We start from the raw sequence: 17,107 nt of genomic DNA, 5'->3' as shown, positions 1-17,107 counted from the left end.
TCCCGTGGGTCTGCACCACGGGCATCACATTGCACTGGCAGACATGGCTGCTTGCCTGCCAGTCACCGAGATATCCATAAAGCTTCTTTTGCAGTAGTTCACAGTCAGCTTTACATTTTACCATGGTGAATAATTTAGATTCATCTTAATCAGATGATTTAGACATCTGTTTATCCCAGGTTCTGTGGAAATAAATGCGGATCCCTACTCTCCCTTGTAACAGATGAGCATCTATTCCTTTTCCTTGATTCTCATCTTCTCTCCAATTACAAAAACAGAGAGGTTCCCCTGCTATTTCAGGATTATTCAAGGTCCTCTTGCAACATACAGTAGAGGAAGTGTCTTGAAGAGCGAAGTGAACCAAGTATGAACTTGTTCGCTTGTTTGCTGACGGCTCAGGTCTGTTCGTGAGATGCAACTTCTCCGTGCAAACAGGGTGCAGGGTGCTGACTCTTCCCCAACCGAGCACGTTCGCTCCTGTGTCTCTCAGCCCCTTCGCTGCAGCATCTCGTGGATTTGCCCAGCACAGTACTGAGACTCGTTGGTCTGCTGGTCCCCAAACCACCTGTCAAGTCTCTGGTTTTGTGCAATGAAGGTGTTTATTGTGTGCTTTTATGCCCTCAGTAAGTCACTCTTGAAAACCCCTCTCTGACCTGCCTTATTTTCACTTCATCCTTCTTGCCAGAGTTGCTGCCTTCTTCCTTTTCCCGGTGCAGACAGGACTGGCAGCCCGTCCCTCTCTGAGGGACCTCTGTTTACTTCCAACGGTTGTGTTCAATCTCCTGTGTAACTGCACTGGCATTCTTCTCCTAGAACAGGTTTCCAACAGGTCTTCAACAGGTCATATATATATTTACCTGAACCTTTCATGGGGGGCCTTCAAGCAATTCACCTTGTCTGAATTTAGCCCTTTAGTTGCTCCTTTTGCTGCAGCCAGTGCTCCATTGCTCTCTGCTTTTCCCTTTCCAGCTGGTACTAGGGTGGATATTTTGGGTCGCCGCTTCTCCCAGGAATCTCTAACGATATCTGCATGGCAGTGGCTTTTCTGCAGTCACCTCTTCAACCTGTGCAAGTCTTTGTTGGACTACATCAAGCGTTACTTCTCTGTCTCACTTCCCCAGCCAGCTGGCATGCCCAAATCGCCCAGCCCTGGGGATCCAAGTCCCCCGTTACCCCTGTTTTCCGCGCTGGCACCTCTCCGAGCTGCTCTTGAACTCCGAGGGACCTCTCGGGGTCCCGTCGGGTGCCCAGTGTCGCAGCCAGCCCCAGCGCCAGGTTCCTAAGCCCAGAGCAGCAGCCCAGCAGGGCGCTGGGGTATTCACTGATCTCATTGCCGTCTCTTCTGGATTCCAGATCACTCTTTTTCCTTTTTCCCTTTGCGTGCAAGTGGAGTTCCCCTCGCTGCGCCTTGCGCGCGTTGCCGCTTTGCTCTGTGCCTTGGAGCAGCCCCCGGCCCCCCCCCCGCTCCGTCACCCCGAGCTGGCAGCCGGCTGCGGTTGTCCCCCCAGCCATTTGCCCCCCCTTTCCCAGGCAGTACCCCTCCCCGCCCCCGGCCCTCGCCCCCCAGCCCCGGGTGCTGAGCCGGCTCGCAGCCCCCCGGGGCCGAGCAGGGGGGCTCCGCCCGCCCCCACCGCCGCAGCCCGGGAGGCAGCCGGGGGTGCGGGGGGGTCCCCGCGCCGGGGAGTCCCGTCCCCCCCCGCCCACGCCGCGCTCCCGGGGCGGGGCCGGCCGCGCTATAAGGGTGAGGGGGGGGGCGGCAGGGCCGCCCGCGCTATGGGGAGCGGGTGGTGCGGTGCGGGGCTGCTGGCTGCTGGGCCGGGGTGCGGGGGGCTGCTCTTCCTCCTCCTCTTCTTCTTCCTCCTCCTCGCCCTGCTGCTGGGCTGCTCCCGGCCGCTGGTTCTGCGGCGCGGCCCCGGGCAGGTGGGCTACCTGCCGACCCCCGGGCTGAGCCCCCGGCGGGCCGCCCGCCGCCCCCGCCGCCCCGGGGCCCTGCCGCCCGCCTACCCCAACGGCTGGTACCGCCTGCTCGACTCCGCGCAGCTGCCCCGCGGCGCCGTCCGCAGCCTCGCCCTGCTCGGTGAGTGCCGGTCCCCCGACCCCCGCCGCGGCCACCGCGCACGGGAGGGTCCGGGTCCCGGGCGGTGGGCAGGGCGTCCCTGCCCGGGCACCCCCCGGGGCACCGGGGAGTCCAGGCGGCACCCCTCCCAGGGAAACAGGGCGTCCCTGTCCGGGCATTCCTGCTGGGGCACGGGGACATCCCTACCGGGGTATCCCTGCCCGGACACCCCCGCCAGAGCACCAGGGAATCCCAGACGGCATCCTGCCCAGGGAAACAGGGCGTCTTTGCTGGGCCACCAGGGAATCCAGACGGCATCCCTCCCAGAGAAACAGGGACATCCCTGCCCGGGCATTAGTGCTGGGGCACAGGGACATCCCTACCGGGTATCCCTGCCCAGATATCCCCGCCAGACCACCAGGGAATCCCAAACGGCATCCTTTCCAGGGAAACAGGGCTTCCCTGCCCCGAGATCCCTGCTGGGGAATTGGACATCCCAACCGGGGCACCCCCGCCCGGGCACCCCCGCCAGAGCACCAGGGAATCCCAGACGGCATCCTTGCTGGGGAACCCGGGAATCCAGATGGCATCCTTGCCAAAAAAACAGGGTGTCCCTGCCGGGGAATGGGACATCCCAGCCTGGCATTCCTGCCAGGGCACCAGGGAATCCCTGCCCGGGCATCGTCACCAGAGCACTGGGGAATCCAGACAACATCCCTCCCAGGGAAATAGGGAGTCCCTGCCTGGGCATCCCGCCGGGGCACTGGGGAATCCCAAATGGCATTCCTCCCAGGGAAACAGGGTGTCCCTGCCCAGGCATTCCTGCTGAGGCATAGAGACGTCCCTGCCCGGGCATTCCCACGGAGGCATGGGACATCCTCACATGGATGTCCTCACCAGGGCACAGGAGCACCCCTGCCTGAGCGTCCTGCTAGGGCACTGGGGTGTCCAAACCCGCAGCCATGCTGGGGCACTGCAGTGCCCCTGCACGGGCTCCCTGCCAGCGTGCGGGGCATCCCTGCCAGGACATCCCTGCCTGGGCTCCGTTGCAGCACTGGGACAGCCCTGCCCAGGCTTTCCTTTCAGGGCACCCCAGCCAGCACCCACACAGGGCGCCGAGGGTGTCACAGCCTGGGATTCTGCACGGGCACTGCGTATCCCTGCTGGGGCACTGGGCTCCTCGCGAGGCTGCAGGGCAGCCCTGCCTGGGCTGCTTGCTGGGACAGGGGAGCATCTCGCTGCCTGGGATCTCCTTCCAGGCATTGCTGCCTGCAGCTCCCCATACTGTGGGGAGATTGGGATGGGGCCTCACAGACACATCCAGCGGGGTGCTGTGCTTGTCCAGGGTCCTGGCATCTTCAGGATGGTTTTGGGCTTGGGCTGGTGCCTTCCTCATCAGAAAGCTTGTATCTGCATTGAAATGCCTCAGATTCAGTGGTGAAAGTGTGGGGGGTTTCTGTTTTCAAGAGCCATCCTCTCCTGTGAAGTTATTCAGGTCTGCGGGGTTTTTTGTGTATTGGGACCTATTCAATTCAATATTACACATCCCGGAGAGCCCCCACCGACCTATCTATGAGTCCCTTGGTTGTCTGCCCAAAGCCTGGTTCCTGGCACCCAGTCCTCTGGGCCTGGCTGAAATGTGCAGGTGAAATCACTTCTAGTGGCAGAGTGACAGTAGCGTACCAGTGCCAGGAAGGTCAGGAAACAAGGCAGTTAAACAACCTGTACCCTCCAGGTCTGTGGGTGCCCAGTTTGTTTTGGAGTCTCTGAGGACAGCCTGGAAACGCAGCCTCGCTCCGGAGGCAAGGTGGTGAGCTTTTCAGACAGCCTAGCAAGGGTTGGCCGTGGGCATTTCCTCACATTTTCGAGGCAGAAGAGCTCCAGACTGTGAGTATGAAGGAGAGCTCTAGAGGTGGGACCTTCTTGGAGTAAAACTGTCTTAAAATTTGGTGGGCGAAGCACCAGGCTGCAGGGCTGCTCCTTTGGGCACGTGGCTGGGACAGCCCAAGCTCCAAGTGCTCTGCTCTGACCCTTCCAACACTGCTCCTCCTCCGTGTCCCCACACTGTGGCTGCTCCTGCAGCACCTCCAGCGACAGGCAGAAACCCTTCCCCTGCTTCCCCGCTTTTGCCCGGAACCTCAGGTCAGGCAGAGCGGCAAGTCAGAGAGAGCAGTAACCGCTGATGCTTCAGCATGAGCCCCCTGGTACCTGGGGCAGGGGGAGACACCTGCACCTCCCCTGCCTCCACTCCCCTTTGCCTGCTGCCAGCAGATGTGTCAGAGCCTTCTGGAAAGACTGCAGGGACTCCAGAGCCAGGTGCCTGCGTAAGGAGGGAGGGACCAGACTCTTTCCAGTGGTGCCCAGCGACAGGACAAGGGGCAACGGGCACAAACTGCAGCAGAGGAAGCTCCAGCTGAACCTGAGGAAGAACTTCTTCCCTCTGAGGGTGACGGAGCCCTGGCCCAGGCTGCCCAGGGAGGCTGTGGAGTCTCCTTCTCTGGAGATATTCCAGCCCCGCCTGGACGCGGTGCTGTGCAGCCTGCTCTGGGTGACCCTGCTTGGGCAGGGGGTTGAGTGGGGGATCCCCAGAGGGCCCTGCCAACCCCGAACATCCTGTGATTCTGTGAATCTGTGATTCTGTGATCAGAAATCATCTTCCCTAGGCTCAAGGGCTGGGAAAATTGGCAGGGTTTCATTTTCTTTGCCCAGACCATGAAACATCAATCAAGGAAAGTGGTTCTGAGTTGGATAGCTCACGCTGTGTCACCTGTCATCAGCGTGGCTGTCTGGGAAAATAAGGACAGAGCCTGGCTCCCAAAGTTTGGTTTGGTCTTAGCTCACCAGTTGAGCTTGAAGTTACAGCAACCGCTGTAACGATCAGATTTCAGGAGGTGATGAAAACTGCCTGCATCCACGCATAACCTGAAGCGCAGTACGGAAGAGAGGACCTGGCCTTTAGCTCCGTGGCCACAGCCGTAGGAAGAGGTTCTGAGCGCTCCTGAGAGCAGCCGCTGCCAGACCAGCTGCATCCCCCTCCAACCAGGGCACGGCTGGAGCGCACGCCAAGGCAGCTCTGGCTGTGCTTGCCGGCCGGGTCCTCAATGCGCAGCCCCTCTCCTCCGCGGGTGCTGGCAGGGCTGCGGGTGCTGGCAGGGCTGCGGTGCCGCAGCACCCTCGGAGCAGCTCTGTTACAGGGCAGGAAAACACCTGGCAGCGATTCAGTCCCTCCGGAAAGAGCATTTATTGGGATAATGCTGCAGCATGCCCTCCGGCCGCGGCTGCCTCACCCAGCCGCGCGGAGCCGTGCCATCAACTATATATATATGTACATATATATATATGTGTGTGTGTGTGTGTATATATGTATGTGTGTATATATGTGTGTGTATACATATATGTGTATATATAGATACATACGAATATATAGCCATGGCTATAGCCCAGCTACTCCCTGCCTCTCTGTTTTTATAGTTCCTTGCTCAGCCAGCGTGACGCTACGCTGGGGATGGGGAGGAAGAGGGCGATCCCAGAACTGAGCAGGGACAGACCCCAGCAGGGCAGACCTCACCTTGCTGCAGGGAGCGCAGGGAATCGGGCCCAGCGATGGAGAACAGCGCGGAGCGGACCAGTGTCCGGCGCTTCCCTTTGCTTGGCCAGAAACCTCCCCTTGCCAAGGAGCTGCCGGCTCCGGCTCACAGCACCCAGCCGTCCCTGCCCGGGGAAGGCACCCGCTGCCGAGCTGCGGCGCAGATGGCTCTTGGAGTTCAGGAGCGAAGAGGCGAAGGGCTTCTCCTTCCAGCTACCGTTACTGGAGATTCCTGAAGCGTGTGAGCCCGTGCTCTGTGCTGGAGACCTCTCAGGCACAGCGACGGGAACAGAGTTGTGTATAAGCGCGGTGATGGCTCTGCTCTGTGTGGATCCCTCCCTTAGCAGCAGAAGCATCCTAAATCTTTATACTTTTCTGTGAATATTTCAGCTGAAACAGGTTCCTTGAACACCAGGGCTGAGGGTTAAAGCCTTGAGCGTTTAGCGACAACCAGGAGAAATTACGCTTGCCCTGCCTGGAGCAAGGCGATGCCCTTCAGCACGGCCGTTCCTGGGCTGCCTAAAACCCAGGCAGCAAGTCGACAGCCACCGTGCCCCGGGAATCTGCCGCAGCAGCTGCCATCCCCGTTGTGCACGGCCCTTTTTGGGGTCAGCAATGCCCGCTGCCCGCTGCCTGCCCGCTCTCCCCTGCCCGCAGCTCCCGCAGCGGCCGGGTGCCATCTCCTGGTTAAACACCTTCTCCGGAGCAACCTATTTCTGCCCTGCCACTAGAAAGGAAAGAAAAACTCCGATATTAATTTTTAGCAGGATATTTCTGCATGTCTTTGCATAGGCAGGCGTCTGCAGCATTGAGTAGAAGCGCCCGTCGGTGCTGCCCGTTCAGAAGGGGCCGAGCCACGCACGTCTCGCCTGACCCCCTCACGTGGGGGTGATGTTCTCACACCCTCATAACCTCATCCTTCTGCAGGAGAACATCTCGCTGCGTTTCGCACCCAGGACGGCCAGGCCTACGTGGTCGACGCTTACTGCCCTCACCTCGGGGCGGACCTCGCCGCCGGCGGGCGCGTCGTGGGCGGTTGCATCGAATGCCCCTTTCACGGCTGGCGGTTTCGAGGAGAAGATGGAAAATGCACCAGCATCCCATACGCTGAGAAAGGTGAGGTTTCCCCCAGAGCCACAGCAAGCACCTGCAGCAATGGCAGCGCCCTGCATGTTCTCCTGAAAAGCTGCTTCATTAAGGAAAAGTGGTCCTTATAGTAATTGACCCTCCATCCTACTCCCCTCTTTCATGCAGGGCCCTACCTCTCCTCCTGGGTTGTCCACGTTGGGGCATGACGTTCCAGTGCCCTTTCCTACATTAGATGATAACTGGGACTTCAGTCTCATTAAACAACCACGCTTCTTGCTTTTGATAGTCCTACAACTCCTGTGTTCAGCAAGCAGGGTATAAAAGAAGCTTTTCAACTCTGAGTCATCCATCGCACCAGCAGCGATGGATCCCGAGGAGCTGCTGGGTTTCAGGACTGCTTCTGTACCCTGTGGGGATAGCTCGTACCACGTCAGTGCTTACATCTGTCGCATCAGCATGACAGAATAATCTCTCCATGGCCATTTTTTCTCCTTTTAAGGCTCGAAGGGAACTTTTGGTTAGCATCCAGGAAAGCTCTTTCCATACACCTACCATCTAGACGTGGTTTGCGCTGACTGTGTAGGAAGAGGATCTTACTTAAAGTTCACATGTAACAATTACCTGATCTGGTTGCACTAATTAGTTTCAATCACCAATGCTAAATGTGGCTGAAACCAGCAGACAGACTTACTTGAGTTTTGCTTTGGCTTGTGCTTCTGAGTTATTCTCCCCGACTTCAACTTTCTCTGGTTGGGATTGATAGAGATAGCAACAAAAACACTGATTAGAAGCAAAACTCAGTCTTTCTACTAAACAGACTATTTTTCCCAAAGTGGAAGAAATATTCCATCCATATGTATTAAGATAAACAATTTATAGATCTCACCAAACAGCAATTTCTTTTTTTTTTTGTGGGTTTTTTTTTTCAGAAAAAAGATTAATACTGGATTTTTTTTCCCATCCATACTCACTCAGGAGCTGCATTCAAATGAAAATTTGGATCCAAGTAATAAGCAGCGATGTGTTTCATCACAAAATTTGAATGAATATTCTGGACATAGGGAAATGCTTGCCAAGATGCCTTGTTCCATCTGAAATGGCTGTGTTCGGAGTCGTCGTTACCCATAGTAACTAAAAGCACAAAACTGCAGGCAGGTCCCATACAGCCCAAATGGGTCAGGTTGATTTAAACAGATTTAAAAGCCATCTGCACTCATGCAGGTCACTTTGATGGAGAAGTGTTTTGGAGAGCTCGGATGGGCAGCTCCTCTGGCGTTGGGCTTGCGGGGGACGGGCAGCCGGGCAGGAGAGCCACAGAACCCAACCTGGTGCTAGATGGATCTGGTGAAGGGTCTGGAGAACAAGTCCTATGGGGAGCGGCTGAGGGAGCTGGGGCTGCTCAGTCTGGAGAAGAGGAGGCTGAAGGGGCGACCTCATCGCTCTCTGCAGCTCCCTGACAGGAGGGGGTAGTGAGGCGGGGGTTGGTCTCTTCTCCCAAGTAACCAGCGACAGGACAAGAGGCAATGCCCTGGCACACCAGGGGAGGTTTAGATTGGATATTAGGAAAAATTCCTTCACTGAAAGGGTTGTCCAGCACTGGACCAGGCTGCTCAGGGCCGTGGTGGAGTCCCCATCCCTGGAGGTGTTTAAAAGCCACGTGAGTGTGGCGCTTAGGGACACGGTTTAGTGATGGACTTGGCAGCGTTAGGTTAATTGTTGGACTTCATGATCTTAAAGGTCTTTTCCAACCTAAATGCTTCTACGATTCTATGTCTGCGTGGGGGCTGATGAAGCCCTCTCTAAAATTTAATGAGCTGCATCACACCCAAAGCACCAGATTTTTTCAATCAGAAATCGCAGCACAGGTGTCCTCCTGCCCCCTCTGATATTCATTGACTGAAAATGTAATTTCTCCTATTGTTTCACCTTCCACACGGCTGTACAAGGCTGGGTAATAAGGACGCGCTATCCTCTGTGCTTGTTTGCAAATTAGAAAAACAAGTAATGAAGGCAAAATCCTTCCAGTCCGGTAGAAGCTGCATTTTCTGACAATTGGGTAAATACAAACGCCTAAATTCATCTCACTGGCAAGAGTGCGGATATATTCTTAAAGCAGCACATGATACTGCAGTGTGGCAACAGAGCATGACTTGAACTCGAGTGGTAGAGATGGCTTCTACTCTCTGCACATCTATAACTAAAAGCATCATCATTTAGCTCACAGGAACATGGGGAGGCTCCATTGATGGAGAAGCCATTTACTCATGGGAACAGTTTTAAGAGCAGTGAAGAGGTTGCAGAGCAGCCGGCCATGCTGCTTCCCTGAAAGGCTTCTGCCAGACACCCAACTGAAATAAAACTGATTTAAGCAAACTCTCTTCTACGAACTTCAAAACTTCTTCAGCAGCCTGAAAGCTGGAAAGGCATCACCAGAGAGTCTGTGCCAGCTGAATATTGCCCATGAAGATGATCTCTGAGCTGTGGTTCAGGACGAGGTGACCCTCAGCGCCAGGGTCAGCCTTGGACACGCCGCTTTTAACCAAATCCTTCCTGTCCTCCGCAGTGCCGGATTTTGCGAGGGTCCGGACCTGGCCGTCGTGCGAGGTGAACGGGATGCTGCTGGTCTGGTACCACTGCGAAGGGGTCAGTCCGACGTGGGCAGTGCCCGAGCAGCGGGAGATCACCACCAAAGAGTGGGTGTTCCGCGGGCAGACGGAGCACTTTGTCGACGCACACATCCAGGTAGGCAGCCCGGTCCCTCCGTGGGGCACGTCCACGCCTGGCTCACAGAATCTCAGAATCACAGAATCACAGAATGGCAGGGGTTGGAAGGGACCTCTGTGGATCACCCAGTCCAACCCCCTGCCAAAGCAGGGTCACCCGGAGCAGGCTGCACAGGACCTTGTCCAGGCGGGTCTTGAACATCTCCAGAGAAAATAGGCTCCTCTCCTGTGGTCCAGTTCAGGCACATTGCCTCCCAGTTAACCCATTCAGGGACACCTCCTCCCAGTTAACCAGTCCCAGCCTGCGCCCAGTGTCATCACTGCTGCTGGCAGAGCTCAGACCTAGGAATACATCCCTGCGCCGTATACCGACAGCACGGCATATGTTCCCCAAACACAGCTCGCGGGCTTCTTCAGTAGACAGCAGATGTTCCGCGTACTTAAAAGGAATCTGTTAATTTACTTTGACTTATAACTGATGTAATTTAAAAAAAAGATTCTCTAAGGATTGCTGCACTTAGTGTCAGGAGGCTTTTCAACTCATCGATCAGCGAAATTGAAACGCGCGGTTATTTTGCTGTTAATCTTCATAATCACCATCACATGCTGACAAACGTGCCAAGGAGAACAGAATGGCTGCTGCCTCCGTCGCCTCTCCGTGGGAATGAGTCTGGAAAAGGGGCACCGCTCTGCGGCACTCAGCAGAAGGGATCCCGGCCGCGCTCCTCGGGGGGAGCCGGGGGCAGCCGTGGACGGAGGCTGCTCCGGGAGAGCGACGGCAGGCGGCAGCAGCTTTGAAAACCGGCAGTCCCTTGGGATTTTGGGCCTTGGGAGATTTTTTTACATACTTGCCACTGAGCAGAACAGTTCTATTTGTAAAAATCCGTGACAAAAATGAGCCGTCACCTGTAGCGCGCTTCCCTCCAAAGGCAGCGCCTGCCTGCTGACTAAACCACGGCTTAGGTGGGTGGGTTAGGAAGAAAGGAAGAATTATTAAGAAGGTGCATGAGACACAGGAGATGCAGCTCTGGGAGCGTGCAGAGGAGTTGTGACAGGCAGGGAGAATTTGAGAGATTAATGGGATAGTAACATTTATTTTTACTTTTCAGTGCAAGCCACTGTGCACTGGTCTATACTGGGGCTGCCTGTGCTACTTGCCAAGCTGGTAGAAAACTGGCGTGTTTGAGAAATAAAGCAGATAAATCTTCTCAGAAAAGTGACATACTGCAGGCAGGCTGGTGGGGTATAAGAGTTTTAAAATACATGAAATCTAGTCTGGGAGCACAAACACAAAAATGCTTTCTCCCTTACAATTACTACAGGGCCAAAGCGAGGACTGACTTGGAGTCCCAGCTTGTACCGCTGCAGAAGTTAACATGCGTAGGCTTGTTTGAGCTCAAAGCGAATGCTAAATTTTCTGCTTAAAATTATTCCTATTCCCTAGTGCAGAAGCAGCCCCAGGTCAGTCCGTGCTGAGGCCGCTTCCTGGGCTCACTCGGTTGCCTCTGCTGCGTCAGGCACCCGGGAGCGTCCCTGCGGTGCTCGGAGCGAGGTGCCCCGGGCTGTGCTGCAGCCACGCTGGTGCCATCGCAACGCTGCGCTGAAGTGCGGGCAGCTCGCACCCAAGGCAGCTCTTGCCAACCGCAAACTGTTCCCCGATGGCAGGAAATCCCCGAGAATGCGGCCGACACGGCTCACTTGGCTTTTCTCCACGGACCGGCTATCCTGGGCGGATCCGATCTCCAATACACAAGGTCCAAGCTGTGGGATTTTATGAAGCACATCTGGAAGGTAAGACCCTAGCTCCCCTCTTAGCTGTGAGGAGGTCGAAGTCTTTCAGACCAGGTCCCCTTTCTGCCTCAAAGCATCAGTCCCACCTCATCCCCTCTGCCGCATCCCTCCACCCGCAGGTCCAGTCTTTCTGTGTCTCTGAGGGCTTTAGCTGCACTCCCTCATCTGCGCTCATCCCTAGATGGTCCTCACCACCTCGCTGCTACCTCCACTCCGTCTGTACTCTCCACCTCTTGGACTGAGCCAACCCTTCTCCATCCCCCCAGGCTGAGTGGCGGCCGGAGCCGGAGCCCGACGAGCACTGCTCCCGGCTGCTGGTTCAACACACCGCGACCATCTTCGGGAAACACCTCTCCTTGATGGACTTGACGGTTTCAGCCAGGCAGGTATGTCCCGCACCGGTGACCACCAGCACCCTGAGCTGAAAGGTTCTGTCACCCGAGAGGCTGAGCGAGCCCCTGCCCATCCCGCCGAGCGCGTCAGCCACACGGGCTGCTCTGGGGCTGGGCAGCGCGAAGAAAAGGGAGCGTTCCTCAGGACTGCTGTGCCCGCAAAAGAATGGAAAAAAAAATGAATAGGTAGTACCTGAGCACCCAGTGGTGACAATCCCAAGGGCCCTTCGCACCGCGCTGTCACGGCGCAGAAGTGCCAACTTTTCCAGGCTGAGGCGAACGGGCCCGGGAAAGGCGCAGCGAGCACGCGAGGTGCAGTAAGGAACATGCCGAGGGTGTTGATCTGCGAGATCCAAAAAACACAGGGTTTTTCAGGCGACTTTCTGGAAAGCACAAAGATTCGTCAGTTTACGAACATTTACGCTGAAGAAATAAATTCATACTAATGCCAAAAGCTCCTTCTGCAATTGAAAGTTCACTCATTTTCTGATTTTCTTCCTTTCTTCTCCTTTTGGTTTTTGTTTTGGAAACATGCCTATTAACCACACCTCTCTCTCTCCCCTCTTCACTTCCAAAAAACCAGACACAGTGTGTCTTGGGGCCCTGAATGAGACAATAAAATAGCTGACAGAAATTGATAAAGAATTATAGGAAAAGAGAAATAATGCCACTGAACATGAATCAATGGGAACTAGATAGTCTCACTTTCATTTTTGGTTGTGGGTTATTTTTATTTGATTAAATGCTAAGCTTGCCTGATAAAACCAGTAACTTTGGTTTTGACCTGTTGCCATATCACAAATTCAGATCAATGGAAAACAAGTCACGACACAAAACTGTGGAAAGGGACAGACCTCGGTGTAATTAGCGAATTATCACAAAGTGGATGGTGGCTGTATCTCCGTTCAATTCTTAGATCTGCTATCAAACAGGAGATAAAAGGCCTTAAAATAACGTTACAAAGAGTTTGTACCCAAACAAACATTAAAGGAGTAGTAAATAAAGTAGCCAAAAACCCCAGCAATGTCTGCACTGCTTCAGAGAACCAAGTGCGTGACCATGCCTCCGTGTGTCCGGGTGCACGGCTAAGAGCCGAGAACGAGCACTTCGTCTCATGCAAGAGAAAAGGCTGAACCTGATTTCAGCTAAAACCTAATGATGTGGCTGTTCTGGCTGCGCAGGAGAAAGCCAGAGCAGCGCAGGGATGCTGTAGTACCTCCATACTGTGCTGCAGTTGCTGCTGCGGAGATCAGAGCCCAGGACTGGTGTCCACAACCCAGCAAGGCTGTTGGTGACCTGAAGGTAATTCAGGGACGAACAACAAGACCAAGCGAAACATGGAAGCGTTTCCTAGAAGATTAGATTTTTAAACTTTTTGGGACCAGTGGAGCTCTGTAAACCCTTGTGAATTCCTGTAGGCCCACAGCAAAGCCATCCAGCCCTGACACCTCTGTGAATGCCCCAGCCCAGTACAGGCTGCCCAGCTCTGCTGGGTTTCCCCCAGCCTGGGGCACATGAACAGTTGGCCACCATGACCCATGGCCCTGAGGCGTAGCTTCACTTTGTGCCTAATAGCTGATGAAAGACAGAGTAAGGGGGAGCTTGAGCACAGTCCAGGAGACATCTCAAGGAGGTCTCAAGCTGTGGCAGTTGCTGTACCAGAGGGCTGGGCCGCCGGGGACTGTTCTCTGAGGGTGCTCTGTTGCTCTGCAGGTGGGGCCAGGGCTGGTTTTCCTGATCTTTGAACATGCTTTCCTGGGCCATGGGATCATCCTGCAGACGGTGACTCCGCTGGAGCCTCTCCTGCAGAACGTTGTCCACAAAATCTACTACCAGAAGAACGTGCCGGCCATAATCCCCAAGTTCATCCTGAGGGCAGAGTGCATACAGGTAAGGCCTGTGAAGAAGAGCTGCCAAAGGTGGTCCCCTGGAGCTTGGTGGCTAGGAGGTGTGAGGAGGAAGAGCAGTTGCCCATGTGGGCTCAGATATACATGGGAGCAAAGCACGCATGGGCAAGATCTTTCCAGTGCTTGGCACGGTCTTGCAGTTTCAGTAGCCCAAAGAACTAAACTGGAGGTTTAGTAAAGAGGGTCCCTGCAGTGGCGCATCAGTTGATGATGGCAGAGAGGTGCTATTCCTCCCCTGTGGAGGGGAACTGAGGCACAAGGATGAGGCAACCTCTTCCAAGCTGCAGGAAGTCTTTCAGAGAACTAATAACTGCATCCCAATTTCCAGCATCCCAGGTTAGTGACCATCCTATCTACTTCAGTGAGAACTGCACCAAGACATCCTCCTGCTGTTAAATTTTCATGAGATTTGGCAACTCTCGCCCCTCCTGACAGGTTTTCCAGGTCCTTACCACAGGGATTCATGGGAGTGGTGGAAGGTCCCTCTGGAGGTCTCCAGTTAAGTGTCCCAGCTGGGGGCAAGACTATTGCCAAATTCAGGTCAAGCACGGCCTTGAAGGCCTCCTCCTTTGGAGAACACCCCCATCTCTCCAACTCCCTGGGTGACGCATTCCACTATTACTCTACCCATATTGTTATTTTTTATTTTTAATGTCCATTTTGAACTTCTTAACCTGCAATCTGTAGCTGTTTCTCCTTGCTATACCAGCTGGAATTACCAAGAAAAATCTGACTCCATCATCCCTGTAGCTCCCTTTCCAGCAGGCAGAAGAGTTCACGCCATTCCCTTCTGCCAGGGGTTAAAGCCAGGAAACTGTTTGGTCTGACCAGAGAGGGTTTCACTGGCACTACAGTAAAAATTGCCAAAAGATGATTTTTTTCAGATGCCAAAAAGCTACCCCAAATCCAACTTAGCTGTGCTAGCTCGTATTGTATAATGCTGACTTAATATTTTGCATCTTACTAACGTGAATGAGCAGCACTCATTTCTGCAGAGACTTCTTCACAATGGAAAACTCCATAAATCTCACTGCGTGTGTGTCTGAGCAGAGTTTCAGATGCAGATGTTTAATTTCTAATGTGTTGCTTGGCTGGAGCTACCCAACGAATCCAAAATCTCAGGTGCAGCAGCTCCTACCTACACAACATCCATTTCTGTTCCAGTATCTCCTGGGACAGTCTAAGAGGAAGGCGCCTTCTTGTTTGGGAGACACAAAGGGTGAAACGTCTGCTAACTGCAGACAGCGCTGTAGCGTTCCAAGTTACAAACAGCCCGAGCAGTCCCACGCTGACTAGAAAATAAACCTCGTGTGCAGGTAGCTCGCACAAAATGGCTGGTTCAGCTTCCCCACCTGAACGGGACCATGCTTCTCCCCTCAGTTTGAGCGCGATATAACCATCTGGAACAACAAGCAGTATCTGCCCAAGCCGCTGCTGGTCAGGGAGGACTCCAGCATCCAGAAGCACCGGCGCTGGTACGCGCAGTTCTACAGTGAGAAGAGCACGCGGCTCCCGGCACGGAAGGAGGGCTTGGACTGGTGAGGACCTCGCTGTCCGTGCAGAAGGTGGCCAGAGGCTCTCAGGTGGCTCCTGCCCATGGTGCTAGGCAGGCCTGGTCAATATAATAAATATTGGCACCACCACAAGGAGCAGAGCCTGAGTCCTGGAGGTCCTTGCTTACCTTCCGTGTTCAGGGCACCAAAGCTCAAAGTGTGTAACGTGCTTGCTTTTGTACCTGTGCTGCAACGTGTGAGCTCAGTGTGAAGTTAAGCTTGCCAGAACTGCATTTTAAGTGCCCTTGTCTCTCACTGCTGCTATCACTTTGAGTAGTTATACGAAAAGCTTTCCATGTGGCCTTTTATTGCCCCTCTCAGCCATTCCTGCTGTTGCTTCTGTACCGTCACCTTGGCTGGGGCAAGCTTCAGCTCTCCAGGGAAGCCTTGGCTGATGTCTGCATGGCATCAGAGGTGTGACTGCAAAGCTCACAGACTCGTGCCCTCTTCCTTCTCTCTGGCAGCAGGCAGGACAGCTTGGGTTTTAGCTGCCCACCATGTTCTTACCATCCCTGTGGGCTTCCTTCAGCCTACTGAGCTCTTGCATGAGCCAATTCCCCATGAAGCAGCTACTTGGGAAGCAGAGGGACTATCCTGGTGATCAAATTACTTGGACTGACAACAACTCTGCAGGTCAAGGGTGTGAATAAGATCCTGTTTCGGTAGTCCCTGGATTCCAGCACGGTTGGCTGTCAAAATTCATGTCTCATGGTAAGACCATAGGTACCCTTACTGGGATCAGAAATGACGCTAACACCTGGAGACTAGGCTATAAATCTGACAAAAACTGGTCTAGATGCTCCTGTGCTTTGTGCCTACATACTCTGTATTATAAGGGCTAAATTCTACCTTGGCGCACACTCTGGAGGAACCTGTAATCCCCAGAGGCAGGGCCTGCCTTGTGCGGTCAGCAGGACTCCGGCAGGCACCCTGTGCCAAGAGCCAGCACGAGCAAGTGCTCAAACCCAGGAGCTCTCCAAGGCGGCTGGTAGCTGCTGCTCTCACGCACCGCGCGCTTGTGAATTCTGCACTTTGCTGAGGCCTCTGGTTCCTCCTTCACCATCAACCAGTGAGCAGAACCAGGAGCAGGAACCATGTAGCCCTCTGCCAGCAGAGTCCATCGCCCGCCCTGGCAGCAGCTCAGATAACCACGCGCAAGCTGTGCCTTTGCTGTTCGCATCTCACTATTGCACTGTCAATATTTAACTATTAAATTTTTTTTTAAAACTGGTCTCATGTTCACGGTTTGTTGTTCTTCGCTGTTTTGTGGGGTGTTCTTTCATGGGAGAAGTGATTCTGCAGCTGGCCCATGCTGTCCTGCTTCAGCAGCCACAGGGAATCCCCAGCACAGAACTTGAGGAGATCACAGGAGCTTGGACAAGAAGCATTGCCCAACTCAACGGCCTGAGACGCTCAGGGACCTTCACGGCCCTGGCCAGCCTCACCTGGCTTTCACCCATGTCCTGCCCATGGCCCAGGAGCCCCATTTCAGCTCAGCTCTGGACCTTCAGGCCCTGTCCTGAGCTAAGCTGTAGGACATCTCCAGACATGCCCACACCTGGCTGATCTGAAGGCTGACCACAGACCGAGTTCCCAGCTTGACCTCCACCCTGCCCATCACTGTGGACCTGCCCAGCAACCGCTGGGCTGTGTCTGACCCTGGATACCCTCATCAGACCCCAACCCCGAGCTGCAGACTGAGTTCCCAGCTTGACCTCAGACCCGCCTCATCACCATAAACTTGCCTGATGATCTGGACTCTTGGTTGAGCCTGGCCATGACCTCTGTGCCCATCCCGCTCGGGGGTGGTGTGACCCCCCTTGGCTCCAGCACCCCATTCCTTCGGGAGCAGTCGCTTTCCTGGTGACAGGTGGTGGAGAAGCAGCGAGAGGCGCAAATTGCAGCTACCAGGACAGTGCTGTTACGTTACAGGGTGTGGGTCAAGATGTTCACCCACACGTTCACAGGGGCATGTGGCCACCACATGCCCACACCCACCCATGAGTAGAG

General features: G+C 54.7%; 1 protein-coding gene across 1 annotated transcript; it reads left to right on the top strand.

Moving 5' to 3' along the window:
• The first annotated feature begins 1,773 nt into the window (after positions 1-1,773).
• On the top strand, positions 1,774-15,291 carry LOC104335383 (cholesterol 7-desaturase nvd). Its single transcript, XM_075439320.1, has 7 exons — positions 1,774-2,077; positions 6,570-6,758; positions 9,295-9,473; positions 11,120-11,245; positions 11,512-11,631; positions 13,351-13,527; positions 14,925-15,291. Exons 1-7 carry the CDS (start codon positions 1,774-1,776, stop codon positions 15,084-15,086), a joined length of 1,257 nt encoding a protein of 418 aa, XP_075295435.1. The 3' UTR covers positions 15,087-15,291.
• The last annotated feature ends 1,816 nt before the right edge of the window (positions 15,292-17,107 follow it).

The sequence above is a fragment of the Opisthocomus hoazin genome, chromosome 19 (assembly GCF_030867145.1).
Source record: "Opisthocomus hoazin isolate bOpiHoa1 chromosome 19, bOpiHoa1.hap1, whole genome shotgun sequence".
Lineage (NCBI taxonomy): Eukaryota > Metazoa > Chordata > Aves > Opisthocomiformes > Opisthocomidae > Opisthocomus > Opisthocomus hoazin.
The sequence above is the reverse complement of the archived record's forward strand: the minus strand, read 5'-3'. Positions and strand labels throughout refer to the sequence as shown.